Source organism: Bactrocera latifrons, unplaced genomic scaffold (assembly GCF_001853355.1).
Source record: "Bactrocera latifrons isolate USDA-ARS-PBARC rearing strain unplaced genomic scaffold, ASM185335v1 scaffold_125, whole genome shotgun sequence".
In the NCBI taxonomy this organism is placed as follows: Eukaryota; Metazoa; Arthropoda; class Insecta; order Diptera; family Tephritidae; genus Bactrocera; species Bactrocera latifrons.
The window spans coordinates 820,989-838,450 of NW_017534686.1; the positions used below are offsets into that span (position 1 = coordinate 820,989).

The 17,462-nt window shown below is 39.1% G+C and overlaps 1 protein-coding gene across 1 annotated transcript in view; it reads left to right on the forward strand.

Moving 5' to 3' along the window:
- The window catches only part of LOC108978654 (neurofibromin), a 31,233-nt gene that overhangs the window by 5,990 nt on the left and 7,781 nt on the right, over positions 1-17,462 (forward strand). The window contains exons 11-26 of the mRNA XM_018949033.1: positions 128-634; positions 717-1,262; positions 2,112-2,246; positions 2,330-2,995; positions 3,055-3,281; positions 3,356-3,770; positions 3,851-4,042; positions 4,969-5,230; positions 5,310-6,536; positions 8,792-9,388; positions 9,457-9,723; positions 9,820-10,074; positions 10,134-10,232; positions 14,353-14,555; positions 14,643-14,829; positions 14,901-15,066. Of these exons, the coding sequence (XP_018804578.1) occupies positions 128-634; positions 717-1,262; positions 2,112-2,246; positions 2,330-2,995; positions 3,055-3,281; positions 3,356-3,770; positions 3,851-4,042; positions 4,969-5,230; positions 5,310-6,536; positions 8,792-9,388; positions 9,457-9,723; positions 9,820-10,074; positions 10,134-10,232; positions 14,353-14,555; positions 14,643-14,829; positions 14,901-15,066 (5,951 nt within the window). The remainder of the gene's footprint in view (positions 1-127; positions 635-716; positions 1,263-2,111; positions 2,247-2,329; positions 2,996-3,054; positions 3,282-3,355; positions 3,771-3,850; positions 4,043-4,968; positions 5,231-5,309; positions 6,537-8,791; positions 9,389-9,456; positions 9,724-9,819; positions 10,075-10,133; positions 10,233-14,352; positions 14,556-14,642; positions 14,830-14,900; positions 15,067-17,462) is intronic.

Here is a 17,462-nt window from a genome sequence, read left to right on the forward strand (position 1 = left end):
TTAATAAATTTTTAGTTAATAATTTTAATGTTTATTAATCAATAAATTCGAATAAATATTATATTATTTWAATTGCTTTTGAAATACCTATTTTTCTACTTCATCGACTCTTTCCTTTTCACCGTAGAAATTGGGAACTCACCAGCAAAGTCTTGCAAACATATCCCAAATATAAAAGTGACGATGTGCAAGCCGAGCTCTTCCATCGTGGCGTTGGCAAGCGTCGCGCGAGTCATCAAAGTTCGGAACATGATTTAGAGGAGCACATCACCGAGTGGGCCAACATGACATGGTTTCTGCTAACACTTGGCGGCGTGTGTCTGCAAAAGCGTTTGTCTTCACGTTGGAAGCAAATGCAATTACAAAATAATACCGCAACTGCTGGTTCCAGTAGCGGTATGCCTGCGACGAGCAATCTCCTGCAGTCGCACAACAGTTTGGCGCAATCGCAGAACACTTTAGCAGCGTCCGGCAGTTTGACTTCGATCTCCACGATACCAGCTGTCTCGCTCTATTCGCTCTACTCATGTTCCACCAGTTCCGGACGTGGTTCTCTACTGCATCCCAGCACCATATCATTGACTACGATAGTGCCGGTGCCGCAGCAAGATTTACAATACTGTCCGGTGTCACAGTGAGTATTCGTTATTGAACAAATTCGCATAAAAATATTATTTAATTATTTTTAATCGTTTTTACTTACTCACCACACACAGATTCATCGGTCAGTTGTTGCGCTTGTTGGTGTGTAATAATGAAAAAATCGGCTCGAATATACAGAAAAATGTGAAAGATTTAATTTCGGAAGAAATGACACCACAACTCTATCCCATAGTTTTCGATCAAATACGTTCGATAGTYGAGAAATTTTTCGATCAGCAGGGACAAGTGAACGTCTCCGAAATCAATACCGCCTTCATCGACCACATTATACACATAATGATTTCGATATTGAGCCCACGACCCGTGAAGGATCCGAACAATGAGCAAGTCGCTGCTTCCGAGTACCTAAGCGTGACGAGCATTGAAGGCATGATGCTGGGCATTGTGCGTTATATGCGTCATCGCGAAATGACTGTGTCAGGGATACGCGCCAAAGTGCGCGTTTGTAATTTGGTAGAGATAATGATAAAACGTCGCGACGATTTGGCCTTTCGGCAAGAAATGAAATTTCGCAATAAATTAGTGGAGTACTTAAGCGATTGGGTTATGGGCACMTCACACCAAATAGTACCGACAGCCAACGAACCGCCSCCAACAAAGTGAGTAACATAAATTTATTTTGCGACTTAAATGGATAATATTTCATAAAGATATCTTGTCAGAAAAAAATTTCCCATACTAGGACTAAATTTTGATTGATCAATTTGTGTGGAAGCTATATGCTATAATGATCCGATCTGAACAATTTTTTCGAAGATTGTWTAATTGCCTTGGACAATAAATCATGTCGAATTTCTTGAAGATATCTCTTTCAATAAAAAAGTTTCACATACTRAGACTGAATTTTGATCGAGCTGGTGTGGGAGCTATTTGCTACGGWGGTTCGATCTGAACAATTTCTTCGGAGATTATATAGTTGTCTTGGGCAATAATTCATGTCGAATTTCGTGAAGATATCTCTTTCAATAAAAAATGTTTCCATACTAGGACTGAAGTTTGATCGATCAGTTGGTTATGGGAGCTATATGCTATAATGGTCGGATCGAAGGAATTTCTCCGTAAATTGTACAATTGGCATGGAAAATATTTCATGCCAAGTTTCGCGAAGGTATTTCGTCAAATAAAAAAATTTCCCATACTAGGACTGMATTYKGATCKATCAGTTTGTGTGGGAGCTATTTGCTACGGTGGTCCGATCTGAGCAATTTCTTCGGAGATTATATAGTTGTCTTGGGCAATATTTCATGCTGAATTTTGTGAAGATATCTCGTACGGTGCAGTGGACTCCTGCCGGCTTCAAAATTGTAAGGATTACAGTGAACTTTACGGCATATACCTAGACGCCAGGTTAACTAACAACTTTAACTCATACGATTTTTACTACAAGCAAAAAAAAAAAAAACACGATTTTTTTTCTTGTTACATACTTCCTTTTTCTAATTTTTTAGTCCCGCTGAAATATTCCGTGAACTCGATATAGCTTGTATGGAAGCGGTTGCGGCGTTGCTACGTGGACTACCTTTGCAACCCGAGGAATCCGACCGTGGCGATTTGATGGACGCGAAGAGCGCATTATTCCTCAAGTATAACACATACACACAGTATCCACATTKCCTTCAAACATTAACACTACTTGTCTTTTTGTTTTTTTTTTTACACATTTCAGATACTTTACGCTTTTCATGAATCTCCTAAACGACTGCATTGATAGCACTGAGGCTGAAAAAGAGTTAAATAACCCACCGCTACTCCCACCGCATCCGGCTGTTAATGGCAGATTGGGCATGTTACGCTTTACCACCATACAGGCGATGTCAAATTTGCTCGGCGCCAACATCGACTCGGGTCTGATGCATTCCATCGATCTTGGCTACAATCCCGATTTACAAACACGCGCCGCCTTTATGGAAGTGCTTACGCGCATCTTGAAGCAAGGCACTGAATTCGATACGCTAGCCGAGACTGTGCTTGCAGATCGATTCGAGCAGTTGGTCCAATTGGTTACAATGATTAGCGATAAGGGTGAGCTGCCTATAGCGATGGCATTGGCTAATGTGGTGACCACTTCACAAATGGATGAATTGGCACGTGTGCTGGTAACACTATTCGATGCCAAGCATCTGCTCTCACCGCTCTTGTGGAATATGTTCTATCGCGAAGTCGAAATATCCGAATGCATGTCGACACTCTTTCGCGGCAATTCGCTTGGCAGTAAAATAATGGCATTTTGCTTTAAAATTTACGGTGCAAGCTATTTGCAAAATTTGTTAGAGCCGCTAATACGACCTTTGCTCGATGATCAAACCACTAGCTATGAGGTGGATCCGGCTAGGTGAGTAATATTGTTAAAGTTAGTAAATTGTGTGATTGCCTGTAAATTCATTCGCACAGACTTGAGCCGGGTGAAGACTTGGAACGCAATAAAGAGAACCTAATATCGCTCACCAGAGTCTTCTTTGAAGCGATACTCAATTCAGTGGATCGTTTTCCCTCACAGTTGCGCTCAATGTGTCACTGCCTCTATCAGGTGTTGAGCAAACGCTTTCCCACCGTCTTRCAAACCAATATTGGCGCAGTGGGCACTGTRATCTTTCTACGCTTTATAAATCCAGCTATTGGTGAGTATAAAGTCCACCGCTTTATGCRAAAAACAAAAAATAAAAAATAAAAAWTCKTATACGYTGCTTTCCAGTCTCACCCCAAGAACTCGGCATTGTTAATCGCCAAGTGCCCGCCTCGGTGAAGCGTGGTCTTATGTTGATGTCGAAAATCTTACAAAACATCGCCAATCACATTGAGTTTTCTAAGGAGCAGCATATGGTGTCATTTAATGATTTTCTACGCGCACGATTTGAACAGGGTCGTCACTTTTTCGTACAAATTGCCTCGGACTGCGAGACGGTGGACCAGGCTTCGCACAGCATGAGCTTCATCTCAGATGCCAATGTTTTGGCATTACATCGTTTGCTGTGGACGCATCAGGAGCGCATTGGCGACTATCTCTCCAGCAGTCGTGATCACAAAGCTGTAGGCAGGCGTCCTTTCGACAAAATGGCCACATTGCTGGCTTATTTGGGGCCGCCAGAACATAAACCAGTGGATTCACAGTAAATAATTAAATAAGATTAAAAAAAAAAAACAGCAACGAATTCTTATTTATTATACATTTTAGTTCGGTGCACTGYAGCATGATGTTCTCATCGTATGCGCGTTGGAGCTCCATTGACATGTCATCGAATTACTTCGAAGATATTATGGTGAAACATCAAATGCATGAAAAGGAGGAGTTCAAAAGCATAAAATCCATGAATATCTTCTATCAAGCCGGCGCAAGTAAAGCGGGATTACCCGTATTCTACTACATTGCCAGGCGTTACAAGTGAGTAGAGTGCGCTTGCACGGCAAGTTAACAAGTAATATAGTTAGTTGCATGCTGAGTTAACAGTTATTGCTAGGATATTTATGCGGCTTGGTCACGGTGCCATGTGTCGATACGGGAGCTTAACTTCCGACAAGCAGTGAACGTCATTCACAGTGGAGCCGTCAATATCTTCACCCACTGCTTCTCAGTGAATGGCGTACTTGTAGTCAAATCACCACCCATTGCAGACGAAAAGCTCGAATGGGCGCTAGAAGCGAGAGTTACCACTGCGCAGCTTCGTTCGGGATACTATGGCAGGCTAAAACCCTACTTATTTAGAATAGAACCCGACATATCTAATATATGTCCTGCGCGCAATGGGTCTCCGCATGACAGCATGCGCCACTAACCCCATCCATACCGCCAACGTCTTCTTCGAACAGCCGCACTAGCAACTGCCTGGTTTTACGATACCAGTATTGATCCGTATTTTATCCGTCGAAGTGCTGTTATTTCGTGGATCTAACCCTATTTCAATCGCTTGGTAATAATAACAGCCATACTAGTCTGAAGACAGCTCTGTCAGTTGAGGATCCGGAGTCGATTTCCATGTCCGTTTTTCCATCGTTTCCCCTGTTGTTGTTGTTGTTGTTGTTGTTGTAGTGGCAGAAATCTACCTAGTTGACAGTCCTTGGCCGGATAAAAATCCGTCCGTAAAAGTCCGTACTGAATACGTAGACCCGTCTGTTGTGGGAATGTGATCGTTTCTCCTCTACACCATTAGTCCTGAAGTCTGTCCGTCAATCGATCTGGCATCTTTTATAAGGATCCGTAGAACCACAGTTAAGGGAGCTGAAACCCTGATCAATAATATTTAATTTATTTCAAATTACCACTTTATTTAAATAATTAATTCTTAATTTTCTTCGTTCACTTACTTTCAGAATCGGCGAAACGAATGGCGACTTACTGCTGTATCATGTAATACTCACGCTCAAAGCATTATGCCACTCACCTTTCGAATTGCTCATAGACTTCACRCACACTTGCTCGGATAATCGCTTTCGCACCGAATTCTTGCAGAAATGGTTTTGTGTGCTGCCAACCGTTACCTATGACAATTTATACACCATTTACATTTACAACTGTAATTCATGGGTGCGTGAATATACAAAATTCCATGAACGCATACTAGCGCCGATAAAGGTACTTATATTTGTAAAATTTGCTAACAAAAAAAAAAAATAAAATTGGTTTTATAACTATTATCATAACTAATCCACAGAGTGATCGCAAACTAGTGTTCATCGATTCGTCCAATAAGCTCAATGAATACATCGACACTGAACAACAGAAACTGCCAGGCGCCACATTATCGCTAGACGAAGATCTCAAGGTATTCAATAATGCGCTCAAGCTTAGCCATAAAGATACCAAAGTTGCTATAAAAGTCGGTCCCACTGCATTGCAAGTGACAGCAGTGGAGAAAACCAAAGTGCTGGGTCATTCAGTACTGCTCAACGATGTCTATTATGCCTCTGAGATTGAGGAAGTTTGTCTAGTAGATGATAATCAATTTACGCTCTCTATAACGAATGAAAGYGGWCAGCTTWSMTTTATACACAACGATTGTGATACCATTGTACAGGCTATCATACATATACGTAATCGTTGGGAGTTAAGTCAACCGGAATCGGTGACGGTGCACCAGAAAATACGTCCGAAAGATGTGCCCGGTACACTTTTAAATATGGCACTACTTAATCTAGGCACCTCAGATCCCACCTTACGTTTAGCTGCGTATAATTTACTCTGCTCGCTCACCTGCTCCTTTGATTTGAAAATCGAAGGTCAACTATTGGAGGCACACGGTTTGTGTATACCATCGAACAACACAATTTTCATTAAATCCATCAGCGAGAAATTGGCCACCAATGAACCGCATTTAACGCTCGAATTTCTAGAGGAATGCATACAGGGTTTCCAGCGCAGCACAATTGAGTTGAAGCATTTATGCTTGGAATATATGACGCCGTGGCTGAATAACCTACTGAAATTTTGCAAATCAAACGATGACGCCAAAAAGCTAAAGGTCGCACAGATCTTAGATAAATTGATTTGTCTTACAATCGAACAGAAGGAGATGTATCCATCGGTGCAGGCGAAAATTTGGGGCTCAATTGGTCGCATACCCGATCTCATCGATATGGTGTTGGATAATTTTCTACACAAATCGATTACTTACGGTTTGGGTTCGCCGCACGTGGAGATTATGGCCGACACGGCTGTGGCGCTCGCCTCGGCCAATGTGCTGTTGGTGTCGAAGAAGATCATAACGCGCATGTGCCGCGTCTTGGATAAGACCTGCACCAATCCCACACAGTTTCTGGAGCAGCATATGATGTGGGATGATATTGCAATACTGACGCGTTTTCTGCTCATGTTGTCCTTCAATAACTGCCTTGATGTCGTAACACATTTGCCATATCTATTTCATATTATCACGTTTTTGGTGAGTACTTTATTGCAGCGTTACATAATTCTATTTTGTGTTGATTTTTCAAGTTATCACCTGACTGCAGTGTTTGTTTTTTTGTTGTTGTAAGTAGATTTTTGCTAAAAAAAAAATAAATTATGTGAGGTTATTCATTTGTTTCTAGAGTAAACTAAATGATTTTATGATGCTGCTGCAGTAGGTGGAACATTGATACAAGATCATTCATATAGAGTGAGGTTAGAGAGTTGTAGATAATAGGTTGTCAAAAAAGTCTTGCGGCATTTTGATTGAATTTTCAATTGTTCACAAAATTTTTTTTGATGACTCATGTCCAGCTCTTGACCGATGCTACGGCTGCTACTATGGGGGTCTCTTGCGACCAATTCAGCAATTTTATCGCAATTTTCGACGACAGGCCTTCCGGGGCGGTGGCGCATCTTCGACCACCTCTACACCAGAACGAAAACGTTGAAACCATCGTTGTGCGGTGGAAATGGAAACTGTATTGGATCCATAAACTGCACAAATTTTATTGGCAGCTTGTGATGCATTTTTGCCTTCATCGTAGTAGTACTGTAAAATATGCCGTATTTTCTATTTATTTTGCTACATGTTTGCGACGCTATAACTCACGAACAACTTAAAAGAAACGACGAATCAATCAAACACGTGTTAGCGCGTGAAATGAGCTTTCCAAAAAAGTATAGCGACGAATAAAACTAGAACTACGCGCTCTCTGCGCCAACTAGCGAAAATACCGCAAGACTTTTTTGACAATCTAATATATACTACGGCACTTAAACTAAAACTCACCGTTCCAAACAKGGTGAGTTCGCCGAAATAACAGCCCCGTTCGAGTTCAGTAACGCCGAACCGGCTGTCTTAGAAATCGCTTTTATTGTAACGCAAACGACTCTGAAAYTATATCCGGCCGAAAACTATTAAAAGTAAAGCTTCCTATATTGGYAATGTATAATGGCTTTTGTAGGCAGAAGGCATTGGCTAGCAGTTCAAACCAGCACCCATTGCAGACCACGAGCTCGAGTCGCCCCGAGAATTTATATTGACCCTTGCGCAACTTCGTTCTGGATACTCAAACCTYTACTTACCAGAATCCACTCTGACATGACTAACCAACCCTTTGCATGCTCAGCAAACCCCAAGACAGTCGGGTCTAAGTAACCGGAACGGACCGGTTTTGTTTTTTTTTTGTTTTTTTTAAAGAACAAGAATGTTTTCTGTCGCTACGAGAACATTCCTCTCCCTATGGTCCGACCCCGACGAAATATAACATTTCATTGTATTAGATCCGTTAAATTATTTCGATGACAACCAACGGTATGTAACCACCTAAGCGGGGACTATTACCTCACTTTATTTATATTGTCATTAAGGCTCCAAACATCCTGTAATTTTTATTAGTGTATGGGTTGAAAAGTCTTTTCTCGGGTAGTTAAAGGAATGTAAAACCAGGGGGAGTATCCCACACTCTTTGGATCGGTAAGTTGTAACAGGGTAATCCASAACGAAGCACTGCAACTGTCAGTCTCGATTTTCGCGCCAACTCGAGCTCTTCGTCCGCAATGAGTAGTAGCTTGACTCCAAGTAGGCCATTCAGTGAAGTTGTTAATGGCTCCACTCTGAATGGCGGTTACTGCTTGTCGGAAGTTAGTTCGGTCCGAAGTCTGGTAGGTGTATTGTTTGATATCATCGACTTAATTRAGGAATGACCTCGTGATGCTCTCGAAGCATACGGGCTTCACTCTGCAGGTGTTCGATGGGCGACATCAAGAAGCAATTTCCACAACAGCCGGTTCTACGCACCGGAATTGACATGGATTTTATCCGGCCAATGGCTGTTATTTCGAAGATCTAACCTCGTTTAGATCGGTAAGTCTTAGTTCAACTTCCATCTCCAAGGTCGCTCATGATTGTTTGTATGAATAACAAACACTTTTAAAAGTATTAATTTCAGAGAGGGATTTGGTTTATGTAGTTCAATCGRTCGYCATAAGCTCAAATCAAGTTTTTTGCGTGATCCTTACTCATCAAGTTACTAAGCTCTACTAAAGCTCAAATTSTAACGTTCATTAAAACTTTAAAGGCTTATATTTTTCACTTCKTGAACAATTGTGTCTACAGTATAACCAAACCTTCAAATTTCGAAACGTTGGTTCTATACTTCAACTCTTTCACTTAAGCTTATATGTATATATAAATTCATAATTTGAACTTTAATTAACACTCCACTCTCTCTCCCACCTTATTAGATCTGCTCCGGTTCGGTGACAATGCGCGCCTCCATACACGGTCTCGTCGTCAACATCATACACTCGCTAACAACTTGCACTAAACCGACTTTCTCAGACAATGCAAAGCGCGTGCTCCGGCTGGCWCTCGAAGAATTCTCACTCTACAAATTCTAYGCGCTCTTCGGTATCAGCAAAGTCAAATCGGCCGCTGTAACAGCCTTCCGCTCGAGCTATCGTCATCCATCCGACAGATGGTTGGGCAATGAGCGCGTCTGTCAAATGTTACCAGCCGATGTGGAGCGCATCACATTGCCCTCATTAGAAGAGGTGGTCGATTCGCTGTCGGAGATCATGTCGGTCTGCATGCCCGATGTGCCGGATTGCCAATGGCTGGAGACATGGACGACRTTGTCGCGCAGTTTCGCCTTCTGTTACAATCCTGCATTGGAACCACGTGCGCTCATAGTTTACGGTTGCATTAGTAAAAGCATAACCGATCAGGAAGTGAAACAACTTCTGCGCATTTTAGTAAAAGCACTGGAATCATTCAACGACATCACATTAATCGAGGCGATCGTTTTATGTTTGACGCGCATACAACCCCTACTGAGACCTGTTAGTTAATAATAATAGTTCTATTTTTAACCTGTTATGTGAATATATTTTCTGTTTTTGCTGTGCAGGAATCGCCAATACATCGCGCCCTCTTCTGGGTTGCTATCTCCGTGCTGCAGTTGGACGAAGTATCGTTGTATGATGCCGGTTTGGCGTTTCTCGAACAAAATCTGCATACGCTGGAACGTCAGGGTTGCTTCGATCACGAGAGCATAGCCGATGTCATGATGCGTACACGCGAAAAACTGGAGTGGCACTTCAAGCAACTCGATCATGCAGTAGGCTTATCGTTTCGCAGCAATTTCCACTTTGCACTCGTCGGTCACTTACTAAAAGTATGATGCACTTTTTTGTTTTTTTTTGTTTTTTTGTTTTTTTTTGCGCTTTGGTTTTATGTGACACAATTTTATTAAATTTTGTTTCACTTCCAGGGCTTTCGTCATCCCACACCTTCGACTGTCTTTCGCACATCCCGCATACTCGGCACGCTGCTGAGTCTCGTCGCSAAACCTTTTCATCGTGACAAATTCGAAGTGACACCTGACAGCGTTGCCTATTTGACGGCTTTGGTAGCCGTTTCCGAGGAAGTGCGCTCACGCTGCCACGTCAAACATGCCATACCACGATGGACCACCGATTTGAGCATTATGGAAAATGGCGAAACGATCTTCTATGGCAATCAGAATGTAAATGTCGCACACTAATAGTTTAAATTTTATAAAATACCGTTACATGTATTTTGCAGGCGCTCGGCATGTCGCTGCCACGTCGGCAAAAGTCCTGGGATATGCTTGATCAGTCCGCTTTACAGTTTGCGCGTCATCACAAAGGACCTGCACATCAGGTAAGCTACTATTGTATATGTATGTGTGTGTTTATTAGTTTTTATTTTCAACAGTTCTTTTTTATTCAATCTAAATACAATTTGTTTTTAAGCTACTACTAACTCTACTACTTTACTATTATACAATTTTTTTTTTTTTTTTTTTGAAACAGTGGTTGGCATATCTTAACAATTCTGCCAGTTCAATGCTGTTGTTGTCGTATCGACAGAATTCTGCCGAGTTGACAGTCCTTGGTCGGATAAAATCCGGGTCCTTGACGGTTACGTAGCCCCGAATGTCGTGGGAACGGCATCCGCCAGACTCTAACGAGTCGGTGCGAACTAATATTACCAATGTCTAAATACATAGAGTTATCGAAAGAGGTAGCGTTTGAGCACTCAGCAATAATGCCGATCACTGTTTTTAATGCAAGATGAACGCGAATCCCTTTTAGTTCAGTTTACTTTTCAGAAATTTAGTAAACACGTTGAAAGTATACAATTYTGATATCTGAAATCTTCGATGTTTCAGCTATCGCAACAGCTAATGTAAACTATGCTGAGAGCACTGGTATTAGAATTTGACCTGACTACGATTCCATAGATTATGAAATATGTCCTATTTGCGAGCATCAACATAATTTCAATTTTTTTTTCCAAGACCTTYTCTATATTAGTAACTGATGTACGGTATAATCGTCCTTGAGCGGATAAAAGCTGTGTCTATTGCGGTAACGTCTTGTCTATCGGTCYGTTTATACAGGATTAAGTCCCTCAGATTTTTAAGATATCGCTTTGAAATTTTGTACACATACTTTCCTTGCCTAGAAGTTGCTCATTTGTCGGCACCGCCGATATTGGAGGTAYTATAGGGTATAGCTGCCATACAAACTGAACGTTCTGAATAAAGTTCTTGTATGGGAAAATTCTTTATTTGAGAAGATATCTTAACGATACTTAGCATAGATTATTATTTAAGGCTGCATTACAATTTACTAATAAATTGTTCAGATCGGACAAGTATAGCATATTGCWGCCATACAAATTGAACGATCGGAATAAAGTGCTTGTGTGAAAAAGTTTTTAACTTGACAAGATATCTTCACGAAATTTGGCATGGATTATTGAATAAGGCAATGGTGCAATCTCCGTAGAAATGGTGCAGATCAGATCTATATARCATATAKCSSTCATAYAAATTGAACGATCGGATCAAGTGCTTGTATGAAACACTTCTTTATTTGACAAGAYATMTTCACGATATTTGGCACATATTATTATCCAGGGCAACGCTACAATCTCCGCACAAATTGTTGATATCGGATCATTATAGCATATAGCTGCCATACAAACTGGTCTCTCAAAATTAGAAGAAGGAACTTTTTTCCTACCCTATTTTGCTATAGGAAACCTTTAGGATTATTATAGCTTCGTCGCAGCCGAAGTTAAAGTATTTTCTTGTTTTTTGAACCCAGTTAATCGCCAGCGTTCATCCTGCTTATTTTTTCAGTTTTGTAGACGTAAAAGTAATATCATTTTCTGTATTTATTGCATTGAAGCAAGTATAAATCACGTAAAGTAATTGATTGAAATCTATTTTCTATATTTTCTCTATTTTTATGTTGACAAATATATATGCGTTACGTAATCGATACCAAAAAAAAACAACTACATGTTAAATTATTGCCTGCTAATAATTTGCTGCTTGCATTACATAATCGTAATAAATCGTGTACTCAAAACATATTGCTGATATGTTCAACGTGTTGTTACTTATGATTTGAACAAAAATCAATTTAATTTTGTTAATTTAATTTAAAAAATATATATATATCCTGACAACAATTGCTATCAAATATATTAATTATCATTTGTTTCTTTGTTTTGGCTAATTTTAAAATTGCTGTTTTAAACCAACACACCGACAACAACCAATCAACTGCATGCAACCCCCTTTCTTTCTCACACAACCGCCCTCCACCCAATTGACGATGGGCATTTGAACTTGCTATTGGAATTTATTTGTGGTTGATGATTTATGATTTCTATTCGTAACTTTATGCTGGCTGCCTGTATTTGGGTTATACACGTGTTTTTTATTTGGAAAACTATCATGCATATGGATTTGAAAATTTATCAATAAAAAAAAAACAAAAAAAAAAAATCATCTAGATGAATGCCAAAGTTTTGTTTAAAACACAGCGCTCTTTTTCGGTGCCAACAACAAAAGAACCGAATAATACGAGCACTATCGAAGAACGCCAGGTATTAGCTATTGTGCTCTCTTCTCTTACTTACTACTAGCTCTATTAGCTATTGCTCGTCCTCCTTTTCTTATACACACATGAGAACTGTTCTTCTAGCTCTTTTTTTTTTATTTGTAATATAACTGTTTCCTTGTACAAAATATTCATATTTTCCATAAATGTTAATGAATGTTTGKGCAGCACAACACAACAAACACTCTTTGTACAGCACTTGACTTGATTTCGTGTTAAACACCACTCTCCTACATATCTACGCATATACACACACAATAAATATTTCGCATGAAAAAATRAACTATAAAAGTACTAAAATATGCAGCAACACAAATTTTATTTATTATTGCCCAAAGCGCACAGTTGTCTTTACAAGCTCCACTTTGTTGTTCGCTTGGCACCYTCAAAGATATTTATTAGAAATATCAGTGTTTTAGATATTAATAAGTTTTTATTTTTGTGTATTTTAAATTCATGTGTATTTTAAGTTCATGTGTCGTAAAATATGCATTATTAGAGTTATTTATTTCGATATTTTATTAGTAAAAATGCTTGGAGAAATGRTTTAAGTTGCGTAATATTTAGCAGTAAGTAGAAATTAATGCATTTTTGTTGCACTATTTTTATTTATGATTTGAAACAAAAAAATTAATTTTACTTAATTTCAAATAATAGTTATATAAATAAAATAAATTAATTTGTGTTTCTTTAGTATTAATTTTAATTAGATTTTTTAACGATCAAAATCCAGTCCTTGTATAGAAAAGTTTTTTATTTGACAAGATATCTTCACGAAATTTGGCAAGGATTATTACCCAAGACAGCGCCACAATCTGCCAACAAATTGTTCAGATCGGACCACTATAGCATATTGCTGCCATAGAAACCAAACGATCAAAATCAAGTCCTTGTATGGAAATATTTTTTATTCGACAAGTTATCTTCATGAAATTTGGCATACATTATGGCCCAAGACAGTGTCACAATCTGCCAACAAATTGTTCAGATCGGACCACTGTAACATATTGCTGTCATACAAACTGACCGACACAAATCAGGCTCCTATATAGAAAACTTTTTTATTTGACAAGATATCTTCACAATATTTGGCTCAAATTATTGTTCAAGATAGCACCACAATATCCGAACAAATTGTTCAGATCGGACCACTATAGCATATAGCTGCCATACAAACTGACCGACACAAATCAAGCTCCTATATAGAAAACTTTTTTAATTCACCAAATATCTTCACGAAATTTCGCATGGATTATTGCCCAAGCCATTGCTAAAATCTCTGAGCAAATTGTTGAGATCGGACCACTATATCAGATAGCTGTCGTACAAACTGAAGAATCAAAATGAAGTCCTTGTATGGAGAACTTTTATATTTGACCAGATTTCTTCACGAAATCCGACAAGGATTATTGTCCAAGCCATTGCAAAAAACTCCGAACTGTTTAGATCGAACCGCTATAACATATATGTAGCTGCCATACAAACTGACTAATCAAAATCAATATAGAAATCTTAGCTGCGGCGCGCCTAAATTGAGGTTTTTTTTTTTTGTATTTTTTTTTTTTTTAATTTTTATTGCTTCTAATAGTTTTTGTAAAATCTTTTCATTTTGATTTTATCTATAACCTTTCCTTTTTAGATTAAATCAGCTGTCTCTATTATATAAACTGTGAATTTTTTCAATTACTTGACCGTTGCTTGACACGTACCTAATTGCTTGCTTCGCATGTCTWTATAACTAAGCATGCACTCTAATTACCCAAAAATTTCAACTAAAATCTTGAARAAATCAAAATTAATTATTTGCAAAAAATACTTCCACAAGTAACAAATGACAATATAAAACTGTATACTTTCTACAGGAGCGTGGTTCGCGTTCATCTGTTTCCAATGAGTCCAATGTGCTATTGGATCCCGAAGTGCTCTCCGATTTGTCCACGCAAGCGCTGGTATTAACGGTTTTGGCCACATTAGTGAAATATTCGACAGACGAGAATGAGACGCGCGTGCTCTATCAGTACCTGGCCGAGGGTTCGGTCGTATTCCCCAAGGTGTTYCCAGTCATGTAAGACGCGTTGCACAAATCTGACAATGTTTAAGTTTTAATGTTTTTTTCCTACCATTTTTATTTATTTTTTTTTTACTTTAACAGACACTCGCTGCTGGACCAGAAGATTAACAATATACTTTCAGTCTCACACGACCAAGTCGTGCTGAATTCAGTACAAAGCATCATACAAAATATGCTCGCCAGCGAGGATCCCTCACAACAGCAACTGCATTTCCTGCAAAGTTGCGGCTTTGGTGGCCTYTGGCGGTTCGCTGGTCCCTTTACAAAGGTACAAACGTGCATTTAATTTATTTACTAAAGAAGTCATTTATAAAAACAACTACTTTTACCACCYACTAGTACACCATGATGGGCGAATCTTCGGAATTATTTGTGAATTGTTTGGAGGCTATGGTTGAGACATGCCTRCCAGGTGATGAGACTGTGCCGGTGCCGCCATCACCACGTCCATACAATTTGAGTTCAAGCCTCAGCAGTCTAACTTTAGGTTCACCAACTGATAAAGGTAAATGCCATACGAMAACATCTCAAAGGCTTCGCAAAGGAGTCGCAAATAATTGATTGCAATTTCGCATATAGTCAGCACATGACACATAGTTTTTCATATAAATATTTTGCTCTATTCTCCGTTGCGTAACTTAGTTGAGTTCTGTTAGAGACTAACGCCATAGYAATGGTGCACACAGTTATAAAGCTTTTTCTAACACTAAAGTATTGTATGCGCCGTAGACACACTGCATTGCGCGGCAAATATTTTGAGTAGTTGAGCGACTTGTTTTTTTGGTTTTTTTGTCAACTGTACTCACACGCACACGCAGAGTAATATACACAATATAAAAATTAACATGCAAAGCCAAATACTATAGCGAATGCCAGTTATGGCGACTTTTTTTWRSMAAAAWWRRAAAAWGKCATATATTTACATAGCATACACAACCYTAAAAGTGCTGAATATTTAATAATACATCAACATTTCAAGCTTAACCTCACATTAAACTGTTGCGAAATTTTTTTTTTTTATATAACCATGTTCTTCATATATTTTTTTTTTAAATACTTTCATAATTGCATGCATTTTTTTTAAGTTCACCCATATTTGTTTCACCTGAGACACCAGTACGTACATACTACTGTGTTCCAATTGAAAGGCGAATTTTTAATTTATACTTCGCTGCACCTTTCAATTTGATCACAATAGTATGTTTATATTTAATAATTTTTTAACGAATTTCTGTTTATATACTGGCTGAAAAGTCTTTCGCCTAACCGAAATATCATACAAAAAATTAAAAATCTCTATCCTTGCCYTAGAGTAGTAACCTTAATTAAAATGTTGTCAAAATTTCATGCCATTTYAACGAATTGTGCTTATTAAGTTATGGTTCTGAAACTGATAAGCATCTCTGCTCCCTGCAGTTCTTTGRAGGAATGCTGCCGAGTTGACAATAACATAACAATTCGGATCCCTTTCGGTTACATAGACTCGTCTGTCTTTGTTTGTGCTATGGGCAGCGTGCTAAAAGAAATCTGAGCTGTCTRGCTCACCATCAGCATGACTTTCGAAAAGTGCACAACATAAAGTACCAGATAGTTCATGGTCTTAACCAAAAACCACCCTGCGAGAGAACGATCCTCGTAGCGTTGGACTTGTCAAAAGCCTATGACACAGCCAATCACACAACGCTACTTGAGGACATCGAAAAATCGACGCTCCCTGCAGAACGGAAAGTGTTGACTATGAAATACTTGAGCGTTTTTCAATCATCCGTACCATTTAGAAGTAAAAACTCCAAACAGAAGAATTAAGCAGGGGTCTCTTCAGGGTGGTTTCGCCCTCCCCGCCTCAGTTTAATTGCTACATCTCGAAACTCCTGCAGCCACCAGAGGGAATTTTTGTCACCTCGTACGCTGARGGCTGCACGATCGATGGCATGTGCTCTAACGAAAATGGTTATCTCTCGGACAGGGTGGCTGATGAATTTTGCTACATTAAGAAACTCAAATAATTTTTTTTTTTTCAGTGTATGTCTAGCATGAAATGAGTCCCCGCATGACAATACCAAGCTCTTCGTATGCCCTGCTAACCCTACACATCTGACACCCATCTCCCTTAGGTTCAACTTCGTCGAAAGCACGTGTCTTGGGCCTACCGCTGGATGGCGTCGATGATGGCGTCCTTACCATCCTAACGGKGATTAGGTACCAATTAGAACAACATTCGTCCAACAATTTTGTAGCCAGTATTTTTTTGAATAAATCAAAAAAGCTTTTAGTAATAGTGGTTTGGGTTTTGAGTTCTCTACAGAATGTAATTTACAATACGTAGCGAAAATAATCGGCTCTTTATATCTATTACTTACGGTTCTGTTATAGATTTTTTTTTTCCTGTAATAGGACTTCACCTCCAAAATAGTTCCCTCTAATTCTCTCTCTCTTTCTSTAAGTATATCATAATATAGGCGCCAAATTTGAAAGTTATTACCCACCAAGGCCCCACTWTAGATGAATTTCGTGAATACCTCAGCATAGTACTGTGAATTGAAAAACTGGAGCCCTTGAAGGAGTCCTGGTAATGATTTTCCCTGATACATATGGAGTTTTGCAAAATATTTACATTTCTTTCTTACTATAAAGCCCAATTATTAGAATATTTAAACAAATTGTTCAAATCGGACCACTATAGCATATAGCTGCCATACAAACTGAATGATCAATATCTGGTTCTTGGGTAGAAAACTTTTTTATTTGTCCAGATATCKTCACGAAATTTTGCATGGATTATTGTCAAACCCATTGCTACAATTTCCGAACAAATGGCTCAGATCGGACAACTATAGCATATAGCTGCCATACAAACTGACCGAGCAAAATCAAATTCTTGTATAGAAAACTTTTTTATTT